This window comes from Sceloporus undulatus, chromosome 6 (genome assembly GCF_019175285.1).
Source record: "Sceloporus undulatus isolate JIND9_A2432 ecotype Alabama chromosome 6, SceUnd_v1.1, whole genome shotgun sequence".
NCBI lineage: Eukaryota > Metazoa > Chordata > Lepidosauria > Squamata > Phrynosomatidae > Sceloporus > Sceloporus undulatus.
Window position 1 is genome coordinate 14,071,093 of NC_056527.1, and position 22,556 is coordinate 14,093,648.

A 22,556-nucleotide genomic window follows, 5' to 3' on the forward strand; every position below is an offset into this window, starting at 1 on the left:
AAAGCAAAAAGAACCAACCCAGAGTGGATTCCTTGCTCTTTCTTCTGGCTGCTTTTTGATGAGGGAGACATATTCAACATGTCTCCCTTACATCCTTTCCCCTTTTAGATTAGTTTAGAAAGGATCAGGCTATTGCTATCCAATAATGTTATTTCCTTCACACATGTTCCTCCTGTTGGGGGATTCTACTTATTTTCTTCCTGCAATTTGGTTCTTTCTAATCACTATAAGATGGGCTCTCCGCTGTGACTGGAGTAATGGCTCTAACGCCTTCATTCCAATAAAATATCGCGATGATCCTTCCCTTCTAACATGAACTGATGTCATCAAAAGGATAATAAAACTAAATGGAGTTTTAAGACAATCCACTGGGGCATCTGCTGTCTCTGTTCAGGTGGCAGTGACTTCTTTTCATGGTGCACTTCCTCTGGGAATACACTGGCTCCAACTTTGATGTCATTTGGCATTATGCAAAGAGTTTTTGTTTGTTTGCTCAGGCATTCAAGGTATAGCATAAGACTGCTTTTAGCTGTGCCCCTCTCTCACCCCCACCCCGGAAGTTTGCGCTGAATATCTTCTATTTATTCTGAGTTTTCCATTAACTTTATGTTTTCAAACTGAATTTTACATATGTTTCTCCCTCTTATTTTAACATTGCTGAACTCAGGTTTTGCACTGGGCAATGGGAAGAAATCTTTTACACAGTAATAACAATGACCATGATTTTAAAAACCAAAACTACAGGTGATTTATACACTATACCAAAATGAATACATTATTTAATGATGGTTAACATTCTGTAACTCCTGTCACTGATAGGTCTACTCAGGTTGGGGACAGCTCAATGCACTCAGGCTATAATTGAGTGTAACAAAACTCTGTGTCTTCATTTTGTTCCTGAACAGAAGGTTTTATGTGATCATTACTATTTAAGTTGTTGGAAACAAGCTTCTCTTATATTGGAGAAAGTTGGCTGAGGAAAGAAATCCAGTTCTATCCGCATCGTGTGATGTGTAGGTAATGGGGGGTTCCTACACTGCTGAGTATTTCTTATTGTGGTGCTTTTTGGATATGTAGAATGGCACCTTCAATTTAGACCTGATTCTGAGCTGAAATAATTGAAATTAACAGGTACAGTTGGAAGAAAAGTTAGACAGTCAGCTAGTCCCATACAGAAAGATGGGAAAAGTGGGAACTAGCTAATCTAAACCTCACAAGTCATACATCATGCTTTTCAGCCATTATTTTTTTAATGACTAGCTTCTGTTAGCCAGCTAAAGGCTCAGTTTTACAATACCAAGTTTTCAGAGTCAGCACTGGAAAATACATATTTGCTCTTTACCTGGAGGTAGACCAAAGCACGTGACACCCCTCTTGTAAATGTCCCCGTTCCATCAACATAACTGCTATCTTTTCAGCTCGATTATGTAGCTGAACACTGATTAGAGAGTTTGCTATTGTCCCCTGTATTTGGGAGGAAGGAAAAAGCAGAGAGCTTTAGCAAGTTTTTTTTTAATGTACACGTTTTATTTAATAAAATATCTGAATTACAGCTCATTTTAAACTGGGTCAGTGATATAAATGTGCACATATACAACTCATTTTCACAGTTGTGTGTGGAATCTGAATTAGTGATGGAAGAGTCAGAAAGAATGACACAACTGTTTGGCTCTAACCAGGCCAAATGCCCTTTAGATTCTTCTCAACAACTACCTTAATTATAGTTGGGGGGGGGGGTTTTGTGCTTTTTGGGTATGTGGTCCATGTTCTAGAAGAGTTTATTCCTGATGTTTGCTGGCATTGGGCTGGCATCTTCAGAGAATGCTGATGGAAGTGTGTGTGTGTTGTGTGTGTGTTACACACATACATACACACCTTTGTGACCCTGGTGAGGAGAGTGGATTCCCATTTTTAATCTGTGTATTTGTTTGATTTGTTTGATGGCCTTCTCAAGGTAGGAGGATATGCAAAGAGGATGTGGTCTGCTACTGGTGATCATCGGCTGTCAGGAAGCCTCTGACCCTGATTGGTTTTTCATTTTTTGATTTTCTGAGTCCTGGGTGGTGTGGTCTTTAGGACTGGTAGCCAACATTTTTATTTACTTTAAGGGTTTCTTTTTTCCTGTTGAAGTTGTCCAAGTTTTTGTGGATTTCACAAACTACTTAATTATTTTTCTCTTCCTTTACATCAGTGCCTCTAAGGGGAAGGAATCACAGGCCTGTTACAGACAGGCCAAAATAAAGCTGCTTCTAGTCACTTTGGAGGAATGGTATTTCAATGATGCATGCGTCCTAAGAGTCCAAAAGCCGCACCAAAGCTGCACTCCAGTCCTTAGAACTGGAATGTGCCTTTGGTGTGGCTTTTGGACTCTTAGGACGCATGCATCATTGAAATACCATACCTCCAAAGTGACTCGAAGCAGCTTTATTTTGGCCTGTCTGTAACAGGCCACAGAAACCTAAGAGTTGCAAGGGAACACAGGGGCTATTTAGTCCAACTTCCAGCTGTGTAAGAAGACACAACTAAAGCATTCCTGAAAAATGCCCATCCAACCTCTGTTTAAATACATCCAAAGATGGAGTGTCCACCCCACCCTCCAAGGCAATCTGCTCCACTGTCAAACAGAGTTTACAGTCACGAAGTTATTCCTAATGTTTAGGTGGAATCTCTTTTCTTATAATTTGAATCAATTGGTTTGTATCCTAGTCTCTGGAGCACAGAAACATTCTTTCTCCATCTTCTACATGACTACATGAATTCATTAGTTATACAGCTATATCCTTGAGGTCCATCTGAGGAGCCCTTCCATTGCCTTGTGGAATCAATATTTATTTATTTGATCTCATTTGTCCATCATTTTGAATATTTGCTCACTTCAAGTCAGACAACTCTCTCTCCCTCCCTCTCCCTCTCTCTTAACAAGAATACATTCTTTTCTCAGTCTTTAGCTCAGTTTATTTTAAACTGTATTAGAAGTGCCCTTTATTCATCTAAATCATTATTTTATTGATTGATTTGATTTGTATCCTCCCTTCATCCTATGATTGGGCTGAGTGCAGCTTATAGTATAATAATACAAATACAATTAAAACACACAAGAAATAAAAGGAACAAATAACAAGGAAAGACCAAGGGCCTTTTTGGTGGTTGCTCCCAGGCTGTGGAACTCCCTTCCTAAGGAAGCTAGGTTTGCACCCAGCAGAACAAACCCTATTCTTATAATTCATTTGCTTTCCCTGTTTACATCATGTTAGGCTCAAATGCCCTTAAAATCTGGGCCTAGTCCATAATGGTTGACTACACTGAGGAATCTTTTCTGCTATATCCCTCTTCCCTTTCCTGACTAAAGTTATCAGGTAGGAGCAGAAAGGGTCATCTCCCTGTGGGTCTTCAATAGACCCTGCACATAAATACTGTACAGATATGTAGTACTGTTCAGGGCCTACAGAAACCATAGCAGCCATGGTAGCATAGATTCATACAATCTATGCATCTCCCATGATTTGAGGCAATGTCAGATACTGTCATACATGCATGCTGGCATCCTTTATAGCTTAATGGAGGCTCCATTGAGAGCTCTCTTCACTGTCAGCTTAGTTCTGGAAGGGGAATCAGGGAAGCCTTTAGGCTCTGATGAGTGTTGGATTTCAAACCAAATTCAGATTATATTGATAATAAAGTGGCTTAAATTGAGCCAATGAAGCCCTTCCAAACACCCATGAGAATCGGCACATCATCAACCCAGAGGAAGCAGTGCTTTCTCTTATAGCTGCTCAGTAATTCAATGCTTGCATATTAACTTAGCAATATTGAGATATAAAGAAGTCTGTCTAAAAGGGGTGTTCCTGGAAGTTTCTCTGTTCACTAACTTGCAACACTGGAATGAAGTCAGCTGGCAAAGGAATCACTTTAGGAGAGAGTTGAAACACTGAACGAGGACAAAGGAAGAGCTTGTATTATCTCGCTTACCCAATCTTATTAGAAAAAAAGGGGGACATAATAGTTTGTCATGAGCTAACTGTTAGTAGTATCAATACAATTTTAAATGGAGGGACTTCCATGCACCCAAATCACCCAAATGTAAAGTACTTTCATTGGTAAGCACATTATTAGGATATTGGCACAATTCAGTGGCTCTGAAGTATGTGTTGATGCCAGAGTCAACACATATTGTCTAGCTTTACTAGCTAACCAAAAATGTGGTGTCAGCAAGGCGCATTACAGACCGCCCGTTTGGGGCGGCCTGTAACTGGCCCTTTTCCCGCCAGATCGGGGCCCCAGCTGCCACAGCAGCAGCCTCTGAGGCCCCGATCCGCCGCTTTCCAGGCCATGGGGAAGCAGCAAAAGGCCGCTTCCCCGCGGCCTGGAAGGGGTGTCCTTGGGGCTTCATGCCCCAGGGACAGTCGACGGTGGTGGGGATGCGGAGAAAGGGGCCACTCGGCCCCTTTCTCATTTGTGTTTCTGGCGCAGCTGTGTAGAGGCTGCGCCAGCAACACAAATCGTGGAAGGAGCTCCAAAATGGAGCTCCTTCCGGGGCCGCGGAAAGGGCGCCCCAGGCGCCCTCGCATGGCCCCACTACATCACTTCTGCACTGCCCCATTTGGAGGCAGCGCGGTCGTGACGTAGTCATGACGGCCCCCGTGTGGAACGGGCGCCGCCATTTTGTACGTCCTGAGGACGTACTAGGGTTAGGTGCGTGCGTAAGGCATGCACTTTCCCTAACCCAAGTACGTCCCCAGGACACACTTTACGCCCGTGCGGAACGGGACCAAGACTCTTTTCCTTCAAGGGGCAGAATCGTGTCCCCTACTTTGAGGCTCCATCTTTGAAATGCAGCACAGTGTCAAGGGCAGCCATAGAAAACCTTGCCTTAAGGCTGCCAGTTGGAAATGACTTGAAGGCACACAACAACAAGCCAACAATGATGCAAGAGAAAACTTTCCAATTCTATCAGGCTTTTAGGAATCAACTCTGGTGGGTTTTCAATTATGGGCTGTTTTGCTGATTCTTTAATAGTATTTTAATAAATTTTAAATGGTTTTAACTCTATGGATTGTTTTTTAAAAAAAACATGCACATACACAAAGACACACACAGACACACTCATATGAATATACAGTCGCCCCTCCTAACCCGCGGATACGGGATCTGCGCCCTCAAATATCCATGGAGGGGGCGACCTCCGCTATCTCCAATGGCGCATGTGCCTGGGCCGCACACACGGGGGTGCACCCCATTCAAGCCTATGAGGTTTGAATATGCACAAGCCGTTTCCAGGGGAGGGGGGCAGAATGGATCCCCCGCAAAAACAGAGGGCCTACTGTATACACATATATAATCTTTATAGATTTCAATATGTAAGCCACCATGAGTGCCAGCAATGCTGAAAAAGCCAGGATATAAATAAATAAAACTAATAATAATTTCTCTCCTCCCTCTCCCCCTGCACCTCCTTGGATTACATTTAATTTTAGACTTTATAGTACTACTGTCCATTTCTTTTATTTTCAACACAAAGTGATTCTTTTAAACCAATTTTTTGTGACAGAAAGAGGTGAAAAGGGGCATTTTTATAATGTAAATTAACTCCACATGGCCTTACCCTACAATTTAGTAGTGTATAAAGCACATGGTCAGGTGTTGTTTGTGCCCTCCATTGTAAGACCTCTGAGAGAAACAGGAACTGGAAATGAATAAACAAAAGAAAAGTTAGAAACACAAAGCAGTTTCAAAGCAACAGCCAAATATGAGTACAGAATACAATATAGTGAGGTATCTATGTGGGGAAACACATATTATATCATATTGTATTGCATGATATAAATCTTCATGTGTGCATGGTGCCTGTCAACTTAAGATGACCATATGAATTTTACAGGATTTTCTTAGACAAGAAGGACTCAGAGGTAATTTTGCCAGTTGTTTTCTCTGAAATAAAGCAGCTGGTATTCATTAGTGGCCTCTCGCCCAAGTACTAACCAGAGCAAGGTCTGCTTAGCTTCCAAAATCGATTGGGATCTGGTGCCTTTAGGGTATTTAGGCCCCCCAAAACAAATTAGACTTCTAAATAGAAACCTCTTAAAGATTTTCCATATATGCAGGGTGCTATACTTTCTTGTTATGAAATACCAACTGATTCAAGGTTTACATTCTGATTTTCTTTGCTGCAATTGCAAACAATGCAACACAACAAGAATTGCACTCTTTCTTGTTTGATAACTAAAAAAATTCAATGTTCGAAGTTGGCCAGTCACTACAGTGTGACACAAACTGTGACGACAGATACTCTCTAGCAGGGGTAGGCAACCTTTTTGAGCCGGGGGCCGGGTTGCTGTCCCTCAGGCAACTGGGGGGCCGAAGCCAAAAAATAAATTAAATAATTTTTTAAAAATTTAAATATATAAATAAACCGGGAAAAATGTAGGCCAACATTTTCAAATGGAAGACATTTTTTTTAAAAAAATGGAGGGCACGCGAAAAAATTTGCTGATTTTTAAAAAAATGTTAATATAAATGCATGTTTCTGAGGCTTCTATAGACAATTGCCCCCCAAAGGCCCCGGCGGCAATCGGCAGCAGGACCGGGCTGGGGGCCGCAGGTTGCCTACCCCTGCTCTCTAGGGCTGGTATGTAATGGACAACACAAGGGGTAATGCATTGTTTTCTACACAGCCATTACTGCAAATAGAGTCTGTCAGTTACAGGGGGTGGAGATACCTGCCCTTCAAAAAGGCAATCGGCATTTGCTGAAATTTAATTCTGTGAAAGCCTTCCTCAAAGGGAGGTAAGAGAAAATTCAAACATAGTTGGAAAGCTGGCGATCTCTTTTAATGGCAGCATACTACCAAGAGGAGTGTTTTTTATAACCTCTTTATAGCTAGTGATAAATGAAATCCCCCAATTTGCTGATTAAAACTGGGTTGCATCAGTTGACTCAGACGTGGACTCAAGTCGCTTCAAAGACTAGACACAGGCCCGATTTGGCAGTAAATGATGCACTGACTCAGCTCAACGTAAGACTTGTATACTTTTAGCAACTGACTTGCTGATCTAACTTCATCCAGAAACAGGAAACATATTATGCAATAGGCTTGAGTCAAGGGTTGAGGTCTACTCAGCAGCCTGTTCCAGCTGCACATTGGAGAAGCCTTCTAAAACTTTTGATTGCTTCCCAACTTTGTGCATGTCTTTTTGATGTTCTATTTACTGAACTCCAGTAAAAGCTGCCACTTCAGAGACTGGATTGGGGACGCGGCAACCGCACACCACGGCCCCAATCTCTTTTTTTTAGGGCGGCAAAAAGCGTACTTTTCTGCCTGTGCCATAGCTGGAAGATGGCTTTATGATGCTCCAGCTGTGTGTGGTGTGTAAATGCTGCACCACCAGAGCTTCATAAAGCCGCCCCCACGTAAACGGCTGCCCAGAAGGTGGTGCAAAGGGGCAGTCTGTTTCACCCCTTAGTCTTGATTTGAGACTTGACTTGAAAGTATCTTGCAGCAACTTGAGACTCGACCTGGGACTTGAAGGTACAGACCTGAGACGTGACTTGAGACACGGAGTAAAAAAAACTTGAATATATCACTGCTGGTTTGATATCCTAACATAGCTGCCTGTTCTACCACAATTAAATATTTTACTCCAGAATGTTTTAGCCCAACCCTCCCTTCTCAGTTGTTCATACCAACACATTTTAGGGAATGTTGTCTCATCCATCTTAAGGTGAGTCTACACTGAAAAAATAACACAGTTTGACACCACTTTAAACTGCTATGGCTTCAACCTACAGAATCTTGAGATTTTTAGTTTGTGAGGCACCAGCATGCTTTAGCAAACAAGGCTAAAGACCTTGTAAAACTACAAATCCCAAGATTCGGCAGACTGATGCCATAGCAGATGGAGCTACAGCACTTGAAGTGATGTCAAAACTGCATTTTCCCAACAGTGTAGATGTACCATTATTCAGTTTGCACCCATATCAAATCATGCTTTTACGAATTCTATATTAGATGGTGGACAGGCCTCTCTCACCTCTCAACAGGCATCATTTAGTACTTTTAGCACTTATGAAACACAATCCTTTGAATATCTACTCAAAAGTTGTCCCCATTGAGTTTAATGAGACTTTCTAGGATTATACAAGCAGAGAGCTGCCCTTTCCTCGTTCAGCAATGCTGCCTTTTTAAAACACATTCATATATTACATCATGCTAGTGGAATAAACCTAGGACTTTGAGAGTGGAAAGCTGAAAAGGCTGGATATAAATATTTAATAATCTGTAAAATAAAATAAATTGCTGTCATCCATTTTGTTTATCTATCAGAAGAGCAAAGTTCTCTTGCTTTCAGTGCTTGCATGGATTGGATAGAAAAGGGAACACTCATACCAAAATTCTGTTCAAATGAAACACTTGCATTTCTAAGAATGACTAGGTCAATTTTAAAATTAAATACTATTTGTAACCCATACACATTGGAAGTTGTCATAAGATAAAGCAGCTTTGATGGCATACAATGACAACAACAACAGATAAGGTAAAAAGAATCCTGAAGGACAAAAAGGATAGGTGTTTGTCAAGATGTATGTGACACATTTCAACATGCAGTTTCTATGTTCATGGAATTGCTAGAAATGTAGTAGATGTAGGAACTGTGCATGAATCTCTAGAATGCACTGGCATCCAGTCTTGGACAATATTTTGCTAGCACAAAACCTCAGCACACTACCAGCTGTATTCTGTGCATAGTAGCACATACATACAACATGGTCACTATATGATTAATACAATTTTTTCCTATTGAATACACAAGAGTTCTTGAGTAGTCTCCCAGCTAGGCAATGACCAGATCCTAAACTGATTAACTACAGCAAGCTTGATGGTTGTCATATCTTTGAATCACACTGAGACTGCAACATCAAAATGCCTTGCATCTACCAACAGTTCTTAAAACAATTAAATAGGCTGAAATTATATAGAATGAAATGTGCTTTTAAAAAGGGATACTCCAAAGCAATGCTCTTAAAGTAGGAAACAGTATATATTCAGTTTAATCCTAAGTAGACTTAACCAGAACTACTTTCCACCAAGTTCAATGGGACTTTGCTTTCAGAATGTATTTATATGGATTATTTATAATCTGCATTTCCAACTTGCATTTAATGCTAATAGTTCTGGAGGTGAAGCGGAACTACTTTTGCTCTTGCTCTGATTGCACCTCCACATTTCCAACAGATACTACAAATAACTGCACAGCAATTACGCTGTTTGTGAAACCTTACGCAGTATACACAGGCTTGTCATTTTACCTTTCTGGCTTGATCATTATCTTCTATTTGTCCCAAATCTCTGCCACTTGCCTGAGCGATTCTTTTTCCAGAGACCAAATTCCCCACCATCACAGAGGCAGGGCCAATTTCTATAATATTTATGAAAAAGATTAACAGCAGAGTGCACAAGTTATAAAAAGCAAAATTCAGACAATCACTTCCCCCATTTAGGATGACATCCATGATATTGAATCTTGTTCCAAATTACTATTTCAGATGCGAATGCTCAATATACAACATATATTGTTTGATTTCTAGAGGTCAATAAGTTGATTCCTTTTTATGTTAATAATCTTTTCCACCTTCCAGGCAAAAGTATAATAGCTGTTTGCCACAATAGTCCACTCCAATTTGGCAGCAGGAGTCTTCATGGAAAGAAACACTGATGACTGTATCTGAAAATCCACCAAGAGACACAATGTCCAAGAACCGCTCTGCTAATGTTCACCATTGAGGTCATCCATGGCAAAAATGAGCACTAACAATAACTGATGCACAACTGACTAACATTTACTCTCAATCTGGTATATACATACCTGGAAGGCACCAAGGCAAGCATAGGAACACACTTTCACTGCTGAAATAAAGGAGTCGCTTAAGATGGTCATGTGGCACCAGAATGTCTGGAACCTGGCTATGCCATAATGTAAAGAGCCATCTTGTTTTACACTCTAGAGTATTCTGAAGCCTATCACTTGACAGAAGGGGAAAGTTACAGAAACGTGTTTTTCTAAGCGATAATGAGAGTGAATGACTAGGAGACACTACTGGCTGATGGGAATTTATCTTCAGTTATCATACTTCCTTCATCTCCCCTAGCATTTGAGGAATAGGGGGGATTAAATGAGCCAGGATAACTTGAGATAACAGAAAGGAAAAGCCAGCTGGTCAGCAATCATTTCCTTCTTTGTCATCAGGACAAATGCTTCCTTGACTACTGGAAGACTGGAAAAATGCCCACAGAGTGCCTAACTAGTAGAACTCGATTAAGAAAATTAGCGTATTAACAAAAGAACACCATTAATATGTATTCCCACTGGATCAGAAATGTTTTCTTGAAAGGGAACCCCTTTCTTCCTATGCAAGTATTACTACTAAAGAGCACAGATATTCCAGTCACCAGTTAGACTGGTAGGAACCCCTTTCTTCCTATGCAAGTATTACTACTAAAGAGCACAGATATTCCAGTCACCAGTTAGACTGGTAGGAAACAGAGTGCAAATAGAAAGTGTGTAACAAGGTCATTAAATCATGGAGCCATGAAGCTTACCTGGCTGTTTTTGTCTTGGTTTAGGCAGGTTGGTTACACAGGTGTGTGGACACATTAACACATTACAAGGATGCAATGCTCCTTCCAGGAAAAGCTGTTTCGTTTCTGATAAGTGGATTCCACCTAAGGGAGTCTTTGGGAGTGTGTTTGCTGGTACCAGGGCTAAGCAATAAACACCCACTTGATGAATACTGTCTATAGCCTAGAAACATTTAAACAAAAAAGTTAAATTTAATGCAATAGCTGGGGGAGAAGAGAGTCCATAGGGGTCAAAGCTACAGAGTCACAATTAAACTTAGTGGCAGATAGTACACTTGTGTCCGCATCTCAGTCTAGCACCTCTGAGTCTGCTAGTGTTTTAGCCCAAAATGTAAAGGGGCTATCATGAGTGCTGAACCTATATGGATCCAATAGCTGTAACTGTTTACATGTGCCTAATATTCCACATGGTTGTAGAAAAGTTATTAGGAATACTTATAGTAGGTCCTTTGCATCGGCAGACAAGAGATCAGCAGATTGAAACATCTCCAGCTTGCTAGACTCCATATAATTCAATTGTGGTGCATGCACACAGATGTAAGCAAGTCACTGGCCACTGAATAATATGGAGTGTGGCCATCCATGCAGGCACCCCAGAACCAAATCCCTGGAAATGAGAAGGGTTCATTGTATTTGTTGTTGTTGTTGTTGCGTGCCTTCAAGTTGTTTCTGACATATGACAACCCTAACATTAACCTAACATGTGTTTTTCTTGGCACATTTCTTCAAAAGGGTTTTGTCATTGCCATCATTTGAGGCTGAGAGAGTTTGACTTGCCCAAAGTCTCCCAGTCAGTATATTGAATATAAAAATATATATTGAGAAAGAAACTGAAAGTTAAAGTTAGTAATGGCTACTCTGAAGATCAAGGACATGCAGATAGGCATCTAAATTGAGCAACCTGATCTCGGGTTTGTTTCACAGAGGGAAGAAAATCAAACTGAAGCAGACTATTCTTCTTTCTTGCTTACTGTGCACAATTCCTGTATGTTGCAAACCTAAGACAAGCCTGAACTTGGTTAACATATTCTTTTACACTTGGAACAAAAGCAGAATAACTGCAAGATTTCTTTTCCTCCTAATAAATTAAATAAAATGATCTGCTCCCAAAACCTAAGGAATAGGAAAGAGAAGAGGATATTCTGGTCTTTCTGTATACAGTATTTCAATTGCTATGTTTGAAAAGTTTGCTGTTTTGGACCACTTGCACCTATAATTTCTCAGTCAGCGGAGCCAGTGCCCACAGGAAAACCTCCATCATATGCAGAATTCCCATAATAAAGTGACCACCAAAGATTATTAGAGAAGTAATCCATGCAAAACAAAAGTGCTAGGTCAGTATTATCACCTGGGCCAACAGAAAATTAATTTCTGTTCTTCTTAAAATCTGCTACTTTAGGGACTTTATTCAATCCAACATGTACCTAGGTACAAAAAAGAATTATATGTCCCCACAACCCCAACCCAGTACCATTCCAGACTGAATCATGATGCTTGTTTCTCCCTATGCTCATGGCAGCTTGAAATACATTTTTCCTTTTGGGGAATAATTTCCACATGGCCAAGTGGGCTTGGGGAGAGAAAGAGTAAGAGTGGGAATAAATGTATGCAGTCAAGCATTTCTTGTCTCTCTGTCTTTTCCTGCTTTCTTTATTTATGGCCTCCCACATAATTTATGTTTTAACTAGAAGATGTACAGGGCAAAGACCTATTTGTTTTGCTGATGTTACTATTGTATCATACATAAGGATAATGAAATTCACGGGAATACTTACATTGGTCTGTTCAGGCCAAAAATAAGAACAACAACAGCAACAACAAAAACCAATCCAAACCCACAGAGTAGCTTAATTGTGGTCGAGGTTTGGTGTGGAAACTACAACTGATTTTATCAAATGTGTGATGGGTTATCCCTAGTTGATAGGACAATTTTTACATGCATAGGTGTAGTTGCAAAAAACCCCTGCAACTATGGGTGCATCTGCACTGTAGAAATGATGTAGTTTGATATCACATGGTTCTATCATACATAAACCCAGGATTTGTAGTTTTGTGAAGCACCAGCACTTTTTAGTAGAAAAGGCTAAAGACCTTGTAAAACTACAAATCACAGGATTCCATAGGATGGAGCTACAGTATTTAAAACAGTGTCAAACTACATTATTTCTGTACTGTAGATGCACCCCAAAGGACCTAAAAAGAAGCAATTATACTAAAATTGTCACCATGGCACCAAAATGTAAAAGGGAACAATATGTCTGCTGTTATAACAAGATGGGCACAGAACACACAAGAATTTGCTTTGCTATAGTTACATACACTGTAAGAATCCAATGTATATAGCACATCAAAGGAAAGTGTGATCATGTGTAAAGTTGCCCTCTGGCATTATTTATCTAGGGAATAAATGTGCTTGAATGATCATTTAAGCAGTTCCACTCAAAAGGGAACTATGGCAATGCTGGGCTGTCATGTGGTCTGTCAGCCAAAAAAAAAAAAAAATCCCAGCTGAAGTAATATAAAAGTTTGCAATGGCAGAAAATTGCACTATTTAGAGGATTTTACTTTTCAACTTCAACATGTATCATTGAAAATAAATGATTTAAGGATGCAACATACATGAACATGACAAGCAAGGGCTCTTTCCAATGAGGTAACATTTTGCATCAAACTACAATATACAGTAACTAGCCATTAAAACAAAGGCAATAAATCACCTTCCCTGTCCCCTGAATTCTGGTACCATTTTCAGTACATAATATGATTTGTAGCAGTGGCTGGTATTCACACTGTTGTCAGAAGTAGTCCATTATTTGTGCATTGTTACACTTCTACTCTGTCTTTTTTCCAAGAAGTTTGATGTCCCTTTTCTACCCACCCCACTTTAAAGCTGAGAAATAATGACTGGTCCAAAATCACAAGAGGAGTTCAGTGGTGAATAGGGATCTGAATTTTCTCCCCAGTCCTAATCCAACCATTACACCACTTTATGTTACAACCAGGTCACACTCAATTCTGCACAGCAGATCTTTCAAGGGATCTATGCATTTAGATTGCGGATGGGGAAAAATTTCACTGGCATACAACAAAAGTAGAATTTTTTTACACCTGTCAAGACTTTTGAGAAAAAGCACACTTCTGGCATTCTCAGGCTAAAATATGCATAACTGAAAAGTACACATAAACATGTTCTTGTCAGTGGGGAAAATGTGAGTACATTAGGTAAACTGTGCAAATCAATGCACAAATGAGTTAAATTGGGTAAAGAAACTGCATTACTTTCAAAGTGAAAACAAAATAAAAAAAGTCCTGCAACTTGTTATGAAAGGAGAATGGGAAGAAAAAGAAAGTGAGATGTGGAGAAACTCAATAAGATCCAGAGTGAAGCTCAAAATGATTGAATCAGAAATTTTCATATCCCCATTTGAACTCAAAGGTTTTAGACTCACAGGATCATAGAGTTGGAAGAGACCGCAAGGGCCATCCAGTCCAACCCCCTGCCATGCAGGAAATCTAAATCAAAGCATCCCCGACAAATGGCCATTCAGCCTCTGCTTAAACACCTCCAAGGAAGGAGATTACCTATTGTGAGGGTGGGAAAGACTGAAGGGAAAAAAGCACAGTAGTAGTTTCTTCCCATTATATGTTGTTATAGTCAGCCTTGAAGTCATTATCAACTTAAGATGAACGTATCTCAGAATTTTCAAGATTTGTTCAGAGGGGATTTTGCCTATGCTTTCGCCTTCTTCTGAACCTGAGAGAGTGTGAGTTGCTCAAGGTCACCCAGTGGGCTTCCATGGATGAGTGGCGATTCAAACTCAGTTCTCCCGCAGCCTAACACTCAAACCACTACACCACACTGACTCTTCCATTTATATAGCAATTTATATAGTGTAGCCACGTAATTGTTTCTGCCTCCTGCTCCCTCAAATAACTTTTGCCCTTTCTCCCTTGTGGCTTGAACTTCTGGGTATAAGTGGTGTGCTGTTTATTTGAAATCTCTCCTGAAAATCCACCTTTTCTGAGAAGCCCTGGCACACTCTCTTGGGCAGGTTACAGACCGCCATTTAGTACGTATTCTATACGTACTAGGGTTAGGAAGGGGCGGTGCTTCCGCACCCCCCCTAACCCTAGTATGTATAGAATACGTACAAGATGGCGGCGCCCTGTTCATACGGGCGCCGCCATCTTTACGTATCGGACACTGTGCGTCCGAACGTGTTGCGGCGCTAATGACGTCGTGAATGCGCCCCTGGCGCCTCGCAATGTCATTAGGGCGCCGCAAGAAGAAGCTCCATTTTGGAGCTTCTTTTTTGCTCCGTAATGGAGCCGTGCGGTTTGGCTGCAGCGGCTCCCTTACGGAGCAAATGGCGGCGGCGGCAGACCGCCTCAAAGCGGCGGTCTATAACCCGCCTTAGAGTCAATACTTAACTAAGCCTAACTATATGTAACAGAAATAAATGCATGCGCTTCCTTGCTTTCCCTTCTCAAGGCCAGCCTAAGATGATTTGCTACCTGGGGTGAAGGAGAAGATGGAAATACAGTATAATGATTGGTAGCACCAGAAAAGTTGACGACACTTCAGAAAATACAAAAAGAGGATTTGTAGGAGGGATGGGAGACATGTGGTCCTCAAGAAGACTTTAGGCCCTTCTTCTTCTTCAGTTATATGCCTTATTGAGTTATAGATAAGTCAGAATGGGAATTATGGACTCTTCAAGACATTATTGGATTGCAACTGCCACCACTTCTCAGCATTGGCTGTGCTGGCTGGGTTTGCTGGGAACTACAGTCCAACATCATCTTGAGTGCAATTTGATTTTCACCTCTGCCATAAACAGTGTGGCATTAGCAATCTTTATGCAATAGCCAGAATCCTGTTAATGGACTACATATGTGTGTGTCCTTTGGGAAGTTTAAAAGGAAGCATTCTGTGCATCCTTGCACAATATCTAACCACCCACAAGCAGCTTCTATGTGCCAGTGCAGACTGCCAGGACTATTTACTGGCAAGGGAAGGATAGCAGAAATCACCCAGGCTGCAGTTCTGTAGTCAGTAGCTGACATCACCCTCCTGGATCTCCAGCTCATCACTGAAAGAGGAATGTGACCACTGTTCTCTTGGCTGCAGTTCAGCCAGGGGCTCCCACCCTCTCACCTTGACAAATAAATGCCTGTGAGAGCTGCCTCCTGGGAGCAGAATATATGTGACACAGCATGGGTGGAGCATTAGCAATAGCAATAGCAGCTTCATTTATATACCGCTTCATACCATCTAAGCAGTCTCTAAGTGGTTTACAACTGTAAGCTAATTGCCCCCAACAAGCTGGGTACTCATTTTAATGACCTTGGAAGAATGCAAGCCTGAGTCAAGCTTGATTCCTGGCTGGTACTGAACTCATAATCTTATAGTTTGCAAGTGAGTGGCTGCAGTACAGGCATTTAACCACTGTGCCACCGGGGATCTTTGAAACCACACAGTATGATACAGGCTCTCAGCTTATATGCACATCTTGACCTCTATTCCAGGTAGCAAAATATCTTAAGCCAGCCCTGAAGGCAGGGCTGGAGAGAAGTTAGAACAGCTATCTGTTTTGCAGACAGATGGTCTATTTCTGCATGTGAGTACTAGTATAGGAGAAAAATTACTTGTTTTTCTAGGAAACAGGTAGCATGTTGGGCTACTAGGAGTTTACATTTCATCTTCCTGATTACAATTTAAGCAATCCTACCTGCAGAACTCTGCTCATCCATTGAAAGCTATCTTCCTCTGTAGAGTCTGGCCTTTGTTCAGCAACGATAACTATCCTCTCATCATGAAGGACGCTCACAGAAAACACTGCTATTCTGTGGGATGGGAAAATAAAAACTGCTAAATGGACAATAATATCAAGTGCAGAGAAAACTGTATTTTGTTATTCGCTGGTACTAAGTACCCATAGGTTATGCAACAAAGAAGACTAGGGCTCCCGTTCTTATTTCTTCTAGAAAACGACAGCTGCATTGAACACCTACACAAGTTTAAAATAGAGCACCATCAGATTCGGGGAACAGCTCTTATAAAAGCAAGCTTGTTTCAACTCTCCAAAGAGTAATATACAATCATTGTAGAATATAATTTCACCCTACAATCAGTATTTGCTGAGAGGAGCTCAGTGTCATGGAACAGCAAAAAATCCATGTTCTCTTAGTTTTTATTTAGACTAAGGAAAACATGGAGATACATTTGTCTCCATTTGCAGTATACCAGAGAAGCCATGCCCACCTCAGAGAGGCTCACCTAGTACCTAATTTAAGGTTATTTAAGTGCCAAGGGAAGGTACTTTCATACTCCCCGGCTTTTATTCCAATTCTATTTGTTATAAAAAAGCCTTCCCATTGGCTGTATATCTCTTTTACTTTTCTTTTTTTACTCTTTGCATTTTTAGTTTGTTGTTACTGCTGTTAGTTCCCCAAGAATGTGGTTATACTAAACACAATAAATAAATAAATAACGTTTTATTTTTGTCTTAGTTTTTTCAAGGCAGCTTTAAAATTAAACTTTTACTATTTATTACTATCATTTGGATATGTTCTGCAGCTCACACGCCTCAGCCAGCATGGATAGTGAATATATTTGCTGGGGGTTTGGGGAATTATGGATCAAAAAGTTTTTTCCCCCAGCTCAATCTAAAATAAGAACATGAAAAAAAAGTTTTCTAGTGGAAATAAGGCACTACCTGTTTGAAAGGAGAATCCTTCAAATTCTGTTCTGAGCAAAACAGGTACCTTTTCCTGAATCCCACCCTCCCTTTTTTACAAAAGAAAGTGGAAGGAAGGAAAGTGAAGCATACCTTCCCCTATAGACAAATTTCATTGGTTCCACTGCCAACGCCGTGGCCACGATGTCATCTGCATTGTGCCTCCGTCCACTAACAACCATAAGACCATCCATTTTGCCAACAACAAATACAAGTCCTCCTGGGCCAATAAACCCAAGCAGTCCAGTTCTTATAAAAGGGTATTCGCTTATTGGTGCACCTGAACTGGTCATAGGGAACACCTGCAAGGTAGAGAGAAAAATGATGGATTTACATTTTCATTGTATCAGTGAATCAGTTTACGAGCTCCCAGAGCATGGGTGAGGTCTATGTAGCCATCTCGATAGTGGACTGCGATTTTCAGCATTCTTCTCTATAGGTTATGTGGACTAGAGCTACTGGGACTTCCAGTGGAACCACATCTGGTGAACTGCATGGTGTCTACATGGTGTCTACCCTGATCTACAACATGTGCCATGAAATACATAAATTTGAGAGTTATAGCAACTGCATCATACACTCCTAGTTTCCATTATTTCCTGCAAAAGATATTAATTCTGCCATTCGTGTTAATGAGAAGGTCCTTGACCATCCTGGCAACATCTTCTCCTAAAGTGGGTGTGAGGACAAGTTCAAGGTTGTACCTCTTATCTTTTCAGTTTTTCCTGCTACTGCAGAGATGAATTGTTTGGCCTTAGCACCTTGCCTGAGGCTATGCTTAAGGATATATGAAAACAAAGTACAAAATACCAGAACACTAGAGAGGATTCCATGAAATAACTGGTATGTACATGCCCTCCGGTATCCTTATCTATTTATTACACACATCCTGAATTTCCTCTTATCCTCCCTACATATTGTTCCCAGGATATTTTAATTCCAGAAGGCATACACATCTTGCTTTGCTTTGCTCCAACAGTGATACTTGCCTTGAGAACCCGTTTTGGGGTGATCTATAGCCAATTTAATAAAATGGTATAGAAATTCCATTTTGTGCTCTGCACTATATGTTATAAATGCTCATTTACAAATCCACACATATAACTGTACCTAATAAATGTTTTCCATATAAGCTATTGGATGTCCTGAGAAGGATATTAGTATTTTGGGAAAGACCTTTCATGGAAACGCTATTTGCTACCAGTCAGCGTAGACAATGTTGTACTGGATGAACCGATGATCAGACTAAGTATATAAAGAGAGCTTTATGGGATATCTGCTGGCAGTCTGAATGTATAAGCCAAGGTTAGATTCAATATAAAGGTAGATTTACTTGAAATTTGCTGCCAGCTAAAATAGGCCATATTGGATTACATACTAATGGTTAGACTCAATATAAAGGCAGCTTCACCAGTCCTTTAAAATAAAACAGAATTGTTTACATCAGTACTAATCCAAAGCATTTTTCAAACCTAGAAGTTTAATAAAAGAACACTCTTGGCGAACCCCAACTCACCTCAAATGTGTTTTTGGTCATTCCAGAGAGCCCATAGTAAGATGTACCAGTAGCAATCGCACATACACAGAGTTCACCTACTTCATCTGTTCGACAGAGCTGAGGAACTCCATCTGGTTTCACTGCACACATGATGGCTAGGTAAGAGAAAGCAAAAGAGTTTCCTGGAATACACATGGTTAGGATTTCTAAAATATAGAAATATATGCAGAAGAAGAAACCAAAAAGTATTAAAGTTGACTTGATAGTTTTATTGCCTAGTGTACGTGTAAATACCAGAAACATTAAAAGCTAATTTTGCACTGTGCATGGGGTATCAAGTGTGGATTTAATAACTCATGCTGTGCATCAAGCTTTGAAACAGCTAATATGAAAGATACTGTGGGTTAGCGCCTTACTAATCACCAAACCTCTATTCAGACTTCAGAAGGATTGTCAAGAGAACTATTGTTGTCAGTGCCCCTCCCTCCTTCTCCCAGAAAGCAAGGTTGTTGTTTTTAGTGGTATAGCGAGAACCGAAGATACAGAAGTAATTCTTCAAACAAAATCACATTAAATATTAAATAGAGATAAGACAGACATCCCATGCTTTATAGCTAAAGCTATAAAAAGAGGGAGGGCTGGAGAAGGATAAATATACACTTGATCATTATTATAAGGCAGGGGGGAAAGGGGGGGGGGGAGAAGATGTGATGCTGTCAAGAAAAGAAGCCTTCCAGATCGGCTCTGTAGTCCAACTTCTTGGAAATGATTCTACCATGACAGAAGTGCCTCTTAATGCTTCTGCTCTTTCCAATCTTGGGCATAAAAAGGGAAAGCCATATATGACTCCTGATGGATTGCTACTGCAGTAAATCCTGAGACAAGCATATGTTTAGAAACAGGGAAAGGAGCCAATGTGACAGAGGGTAAAAAGGAGAGAGAGCAGAATGCCTTTATAAGTGCAAGGAGCATTAGTTTTGCATTTGCTCCCATCCACTGTGAAACGTATGTACATACAAAGTCAGGGCTGCAATCTATGCTGTAATAAGTCTAGCCATTCAGAAGCTGTCTTTACCTTGCCACAGTTTTAAAAAACAGAAAAAAGAAGAACATGCATGGCTTTCTAAGCATGATTTATTATGAGGTCCTTCATGGAAAAACTTGGCCTTGCATAAAAGCTTCATGTCAAGTTTGGAGGTTCAGACTCAGGGCATTAGTCTGAAAGTTATCACTATCTGCCAAAGACATCAATGTCTTTTAATAATTATATACACATGTTCAGTTGAGGGATGGTGGCATTAGCAACAGAGTACAGACTGGGCAGCAGAAGCAGCAAAATACAACAGATCTTCAAAAACTACCTTGAGTTGAGCTGGCGAACTCCAGGGATTGGTGTCTCTATGAATCATGAACACAGCCCGGTAGGAAAGACCCCTGAGTTCACATTAGTCACAGAAATGAATGGGAACTATGCTGGGTTGTTTTTTTTACCCACTTGTCTTTATTATACTGGAGCTCTAATGTCTCCAGTAGGGTCCCAGAAAAATGCATTTTATGACCTAAGAACCAGATTAGCAAGTGGAAAAAAATAACCAAATTTCATCCATTTAAAAAGTGTAGTTTGTTTGCCATCCTATCTCTAAGCAATGCTTTAGACTCCTAATAATGTGGAAAATGTTGATTCCTAAGATGGCGATGCATCCTAGATTACTTACTACATTTTTTCAATATTTAGTGGGAATTTGACCTGAGTTTTCCACATCCAAACACTGGGATACTAGCCACCATACCACTAGAGCACAAACCATACACCAAAAAATCAGCACAACTTCAGAAAGGAGGGGGGAGATCAAATATTCTTTGCATAGGGAGAATTAGCATATCAAGTTAACTCTGTTCTCACAAACACTAACTTTCTACAATCAATTTTTTTTGGGTTTGGCTATTGCTTGGTTTGGCTTTTACTTGTTTACTTGTTTGCTTAGATAAGGTTTAAAAAATCTCATTATCTCATTGCCAACATTTAGGAAAAATACAATCCCACAAAAGTTCTACTGAACAGGACGAACAGCCCTCAGATAGCTGGGGGGGGCAGGATTTATTTGGACAGAGAGAAATCAAAATAAGAAAATATAAATGGAGTCAGTTACAATTTAGTTTATGTAGGACAACAACTATATAGGCTGCTTCTGCACTACAGAAATAATCCAGTTTAACACCACTTTAACTGTGATTGCTCAAAGCTATTGAATTCTGGGATTTGGGCACCAGAGCTCTCTGACAGAGAAGGCTAAATATCTCACAAAATACTATTCCTAGAATTCCACAGCATTGAGCCATGGCAATTAAAGCAGTGTCAAACTGGATTATTTCTGCAGTGTGGATGCATCCTTAGATAACAGAATTCATGCTACTTATATTACTTGAATATGTATATTGTATAACTTCTTTTCTTTAGATCCACAGACTATTTAAACCATTTAAACTATGGCCCCATACAGACAGGCCAAAATAAAGCTGCTTTAAAAACATGCTCAGAGGTGTCAGAGATTCTTTGGTTCATAACAACATCTACAATTCCCAAGATACCTTACAACAAAGATTACCGCAGCTAATATGAAACCATTTGTCTTTGCTGAACAGATCTCATGTAGTTTTATACATCTGACTAATCCTTCAACAAGAAAAGTCCATACTTTCCAGAGAAAGATGTGGCACTCTTACCTCCTGGCATCACCAAGCCAACATCTTGCACTGTTAGCACAGAAAGCTTTTCTTCAGAATCCACTCTAATGACGCCGTAGGTAAGACCATGCATGGACAGTACCCCCCCGGCCTGGTGGCTGATTGCTATCATCTGTTGGCCTGCCAATACATGAAAAATGTCAAACACATGTATTTTAAAAAGATACATACACATACAATTTTACTTTCTGTCCCTCAACTGTCAGCATTATTACAACTTAAAACTTCAGATGAGCTTTCAGAAACACAGTATAGGGATCCAAAGATACCAAGTGGGCAAGAACATAGCAAATGTAACTGTTCTAAGTATGAACAATTTTCAATGTGTTACTCACTGCAATACTAGAAATTTTGGAGAGTGAAGGAAATTTTCATTCTTGGATGCAGGTCTAACTGTATTAGAAGGCAGAACACTCATTTTATTTCCCTGTAGTTACACTCTTGCAGGAAAAGCTCTCAGTATGAGCCACAATTCCCAGCCAGAGTGGTCCTCTTCTGACATCAGTAGCTCTATGTCATGTACTTGTGTCGTGTTCTAGCAACACTTAGAATCAGAACTCAAGCCATGCAGATATATCTCAGGTTAATTTCTCAGGGACTCTTCAGGAGGATGGGAAAAAGCTAGAAAATAAAGAATGGGGAAAAGTTTTTGAAAAATAGGACTGTGCTTTTAGAGTGGGCTACAACTTTCCTCCACTACCACTTCTAAGAGCTCACAGATCTTCAGTTAGCTTTTTAAGTTTTCAACGTATTTTCCATTTCTGATTCCTTTGCCATATTACACAAACACAGTCAAATCCTACACTGATTTGCTACTTGGTTTCATCAGAAACACACATCTTGCACAGAGCTACGTGGTAGAAGCCAAAAGGCAAAAGGGAAGAAAATGCGTCCACTAGTTGGAATAGTGCAGGGGTGAGCAACACGATGCTCTCTAGAT

General features: G+C 40.4%; 1 protein-coding gene across 1 annotated transcript in view; it reads right to left on the reverse strand.

The window, feature by feature from the left end:
- The window catches only part of DIP2C (disco interacting protein 2 homolog C), a 378,320-nt gene that overhangs the window by 48,038 nt on the left and 307,726 nt on the right, over positions 1 to 22,556 (reverse strand). The window contains 8 exon segments of the mRNA XM_042473238.1: positions 5,603 to 5,683; positions 9,304 to 9,413; positions 10,595 to 10,796; positions 16,366 to 16,480; positions 17,467 to 17,675; positions 18,890 to 19,026; positions 21,596 to 21,701; positions 21,703 to 21,736. Coding sequence (XP_042329172.1) covers positions 5,603 to 5,683; positions 9,304 to 9,413; positions 10,595 to 10,796; positions 16,366 to 16,480; positions 17,467 to 17,675; positions 18,890 to 19,026; positions 21,596 to 21,701; positions 21,703 to 21,736 — 994 coding nt within the window.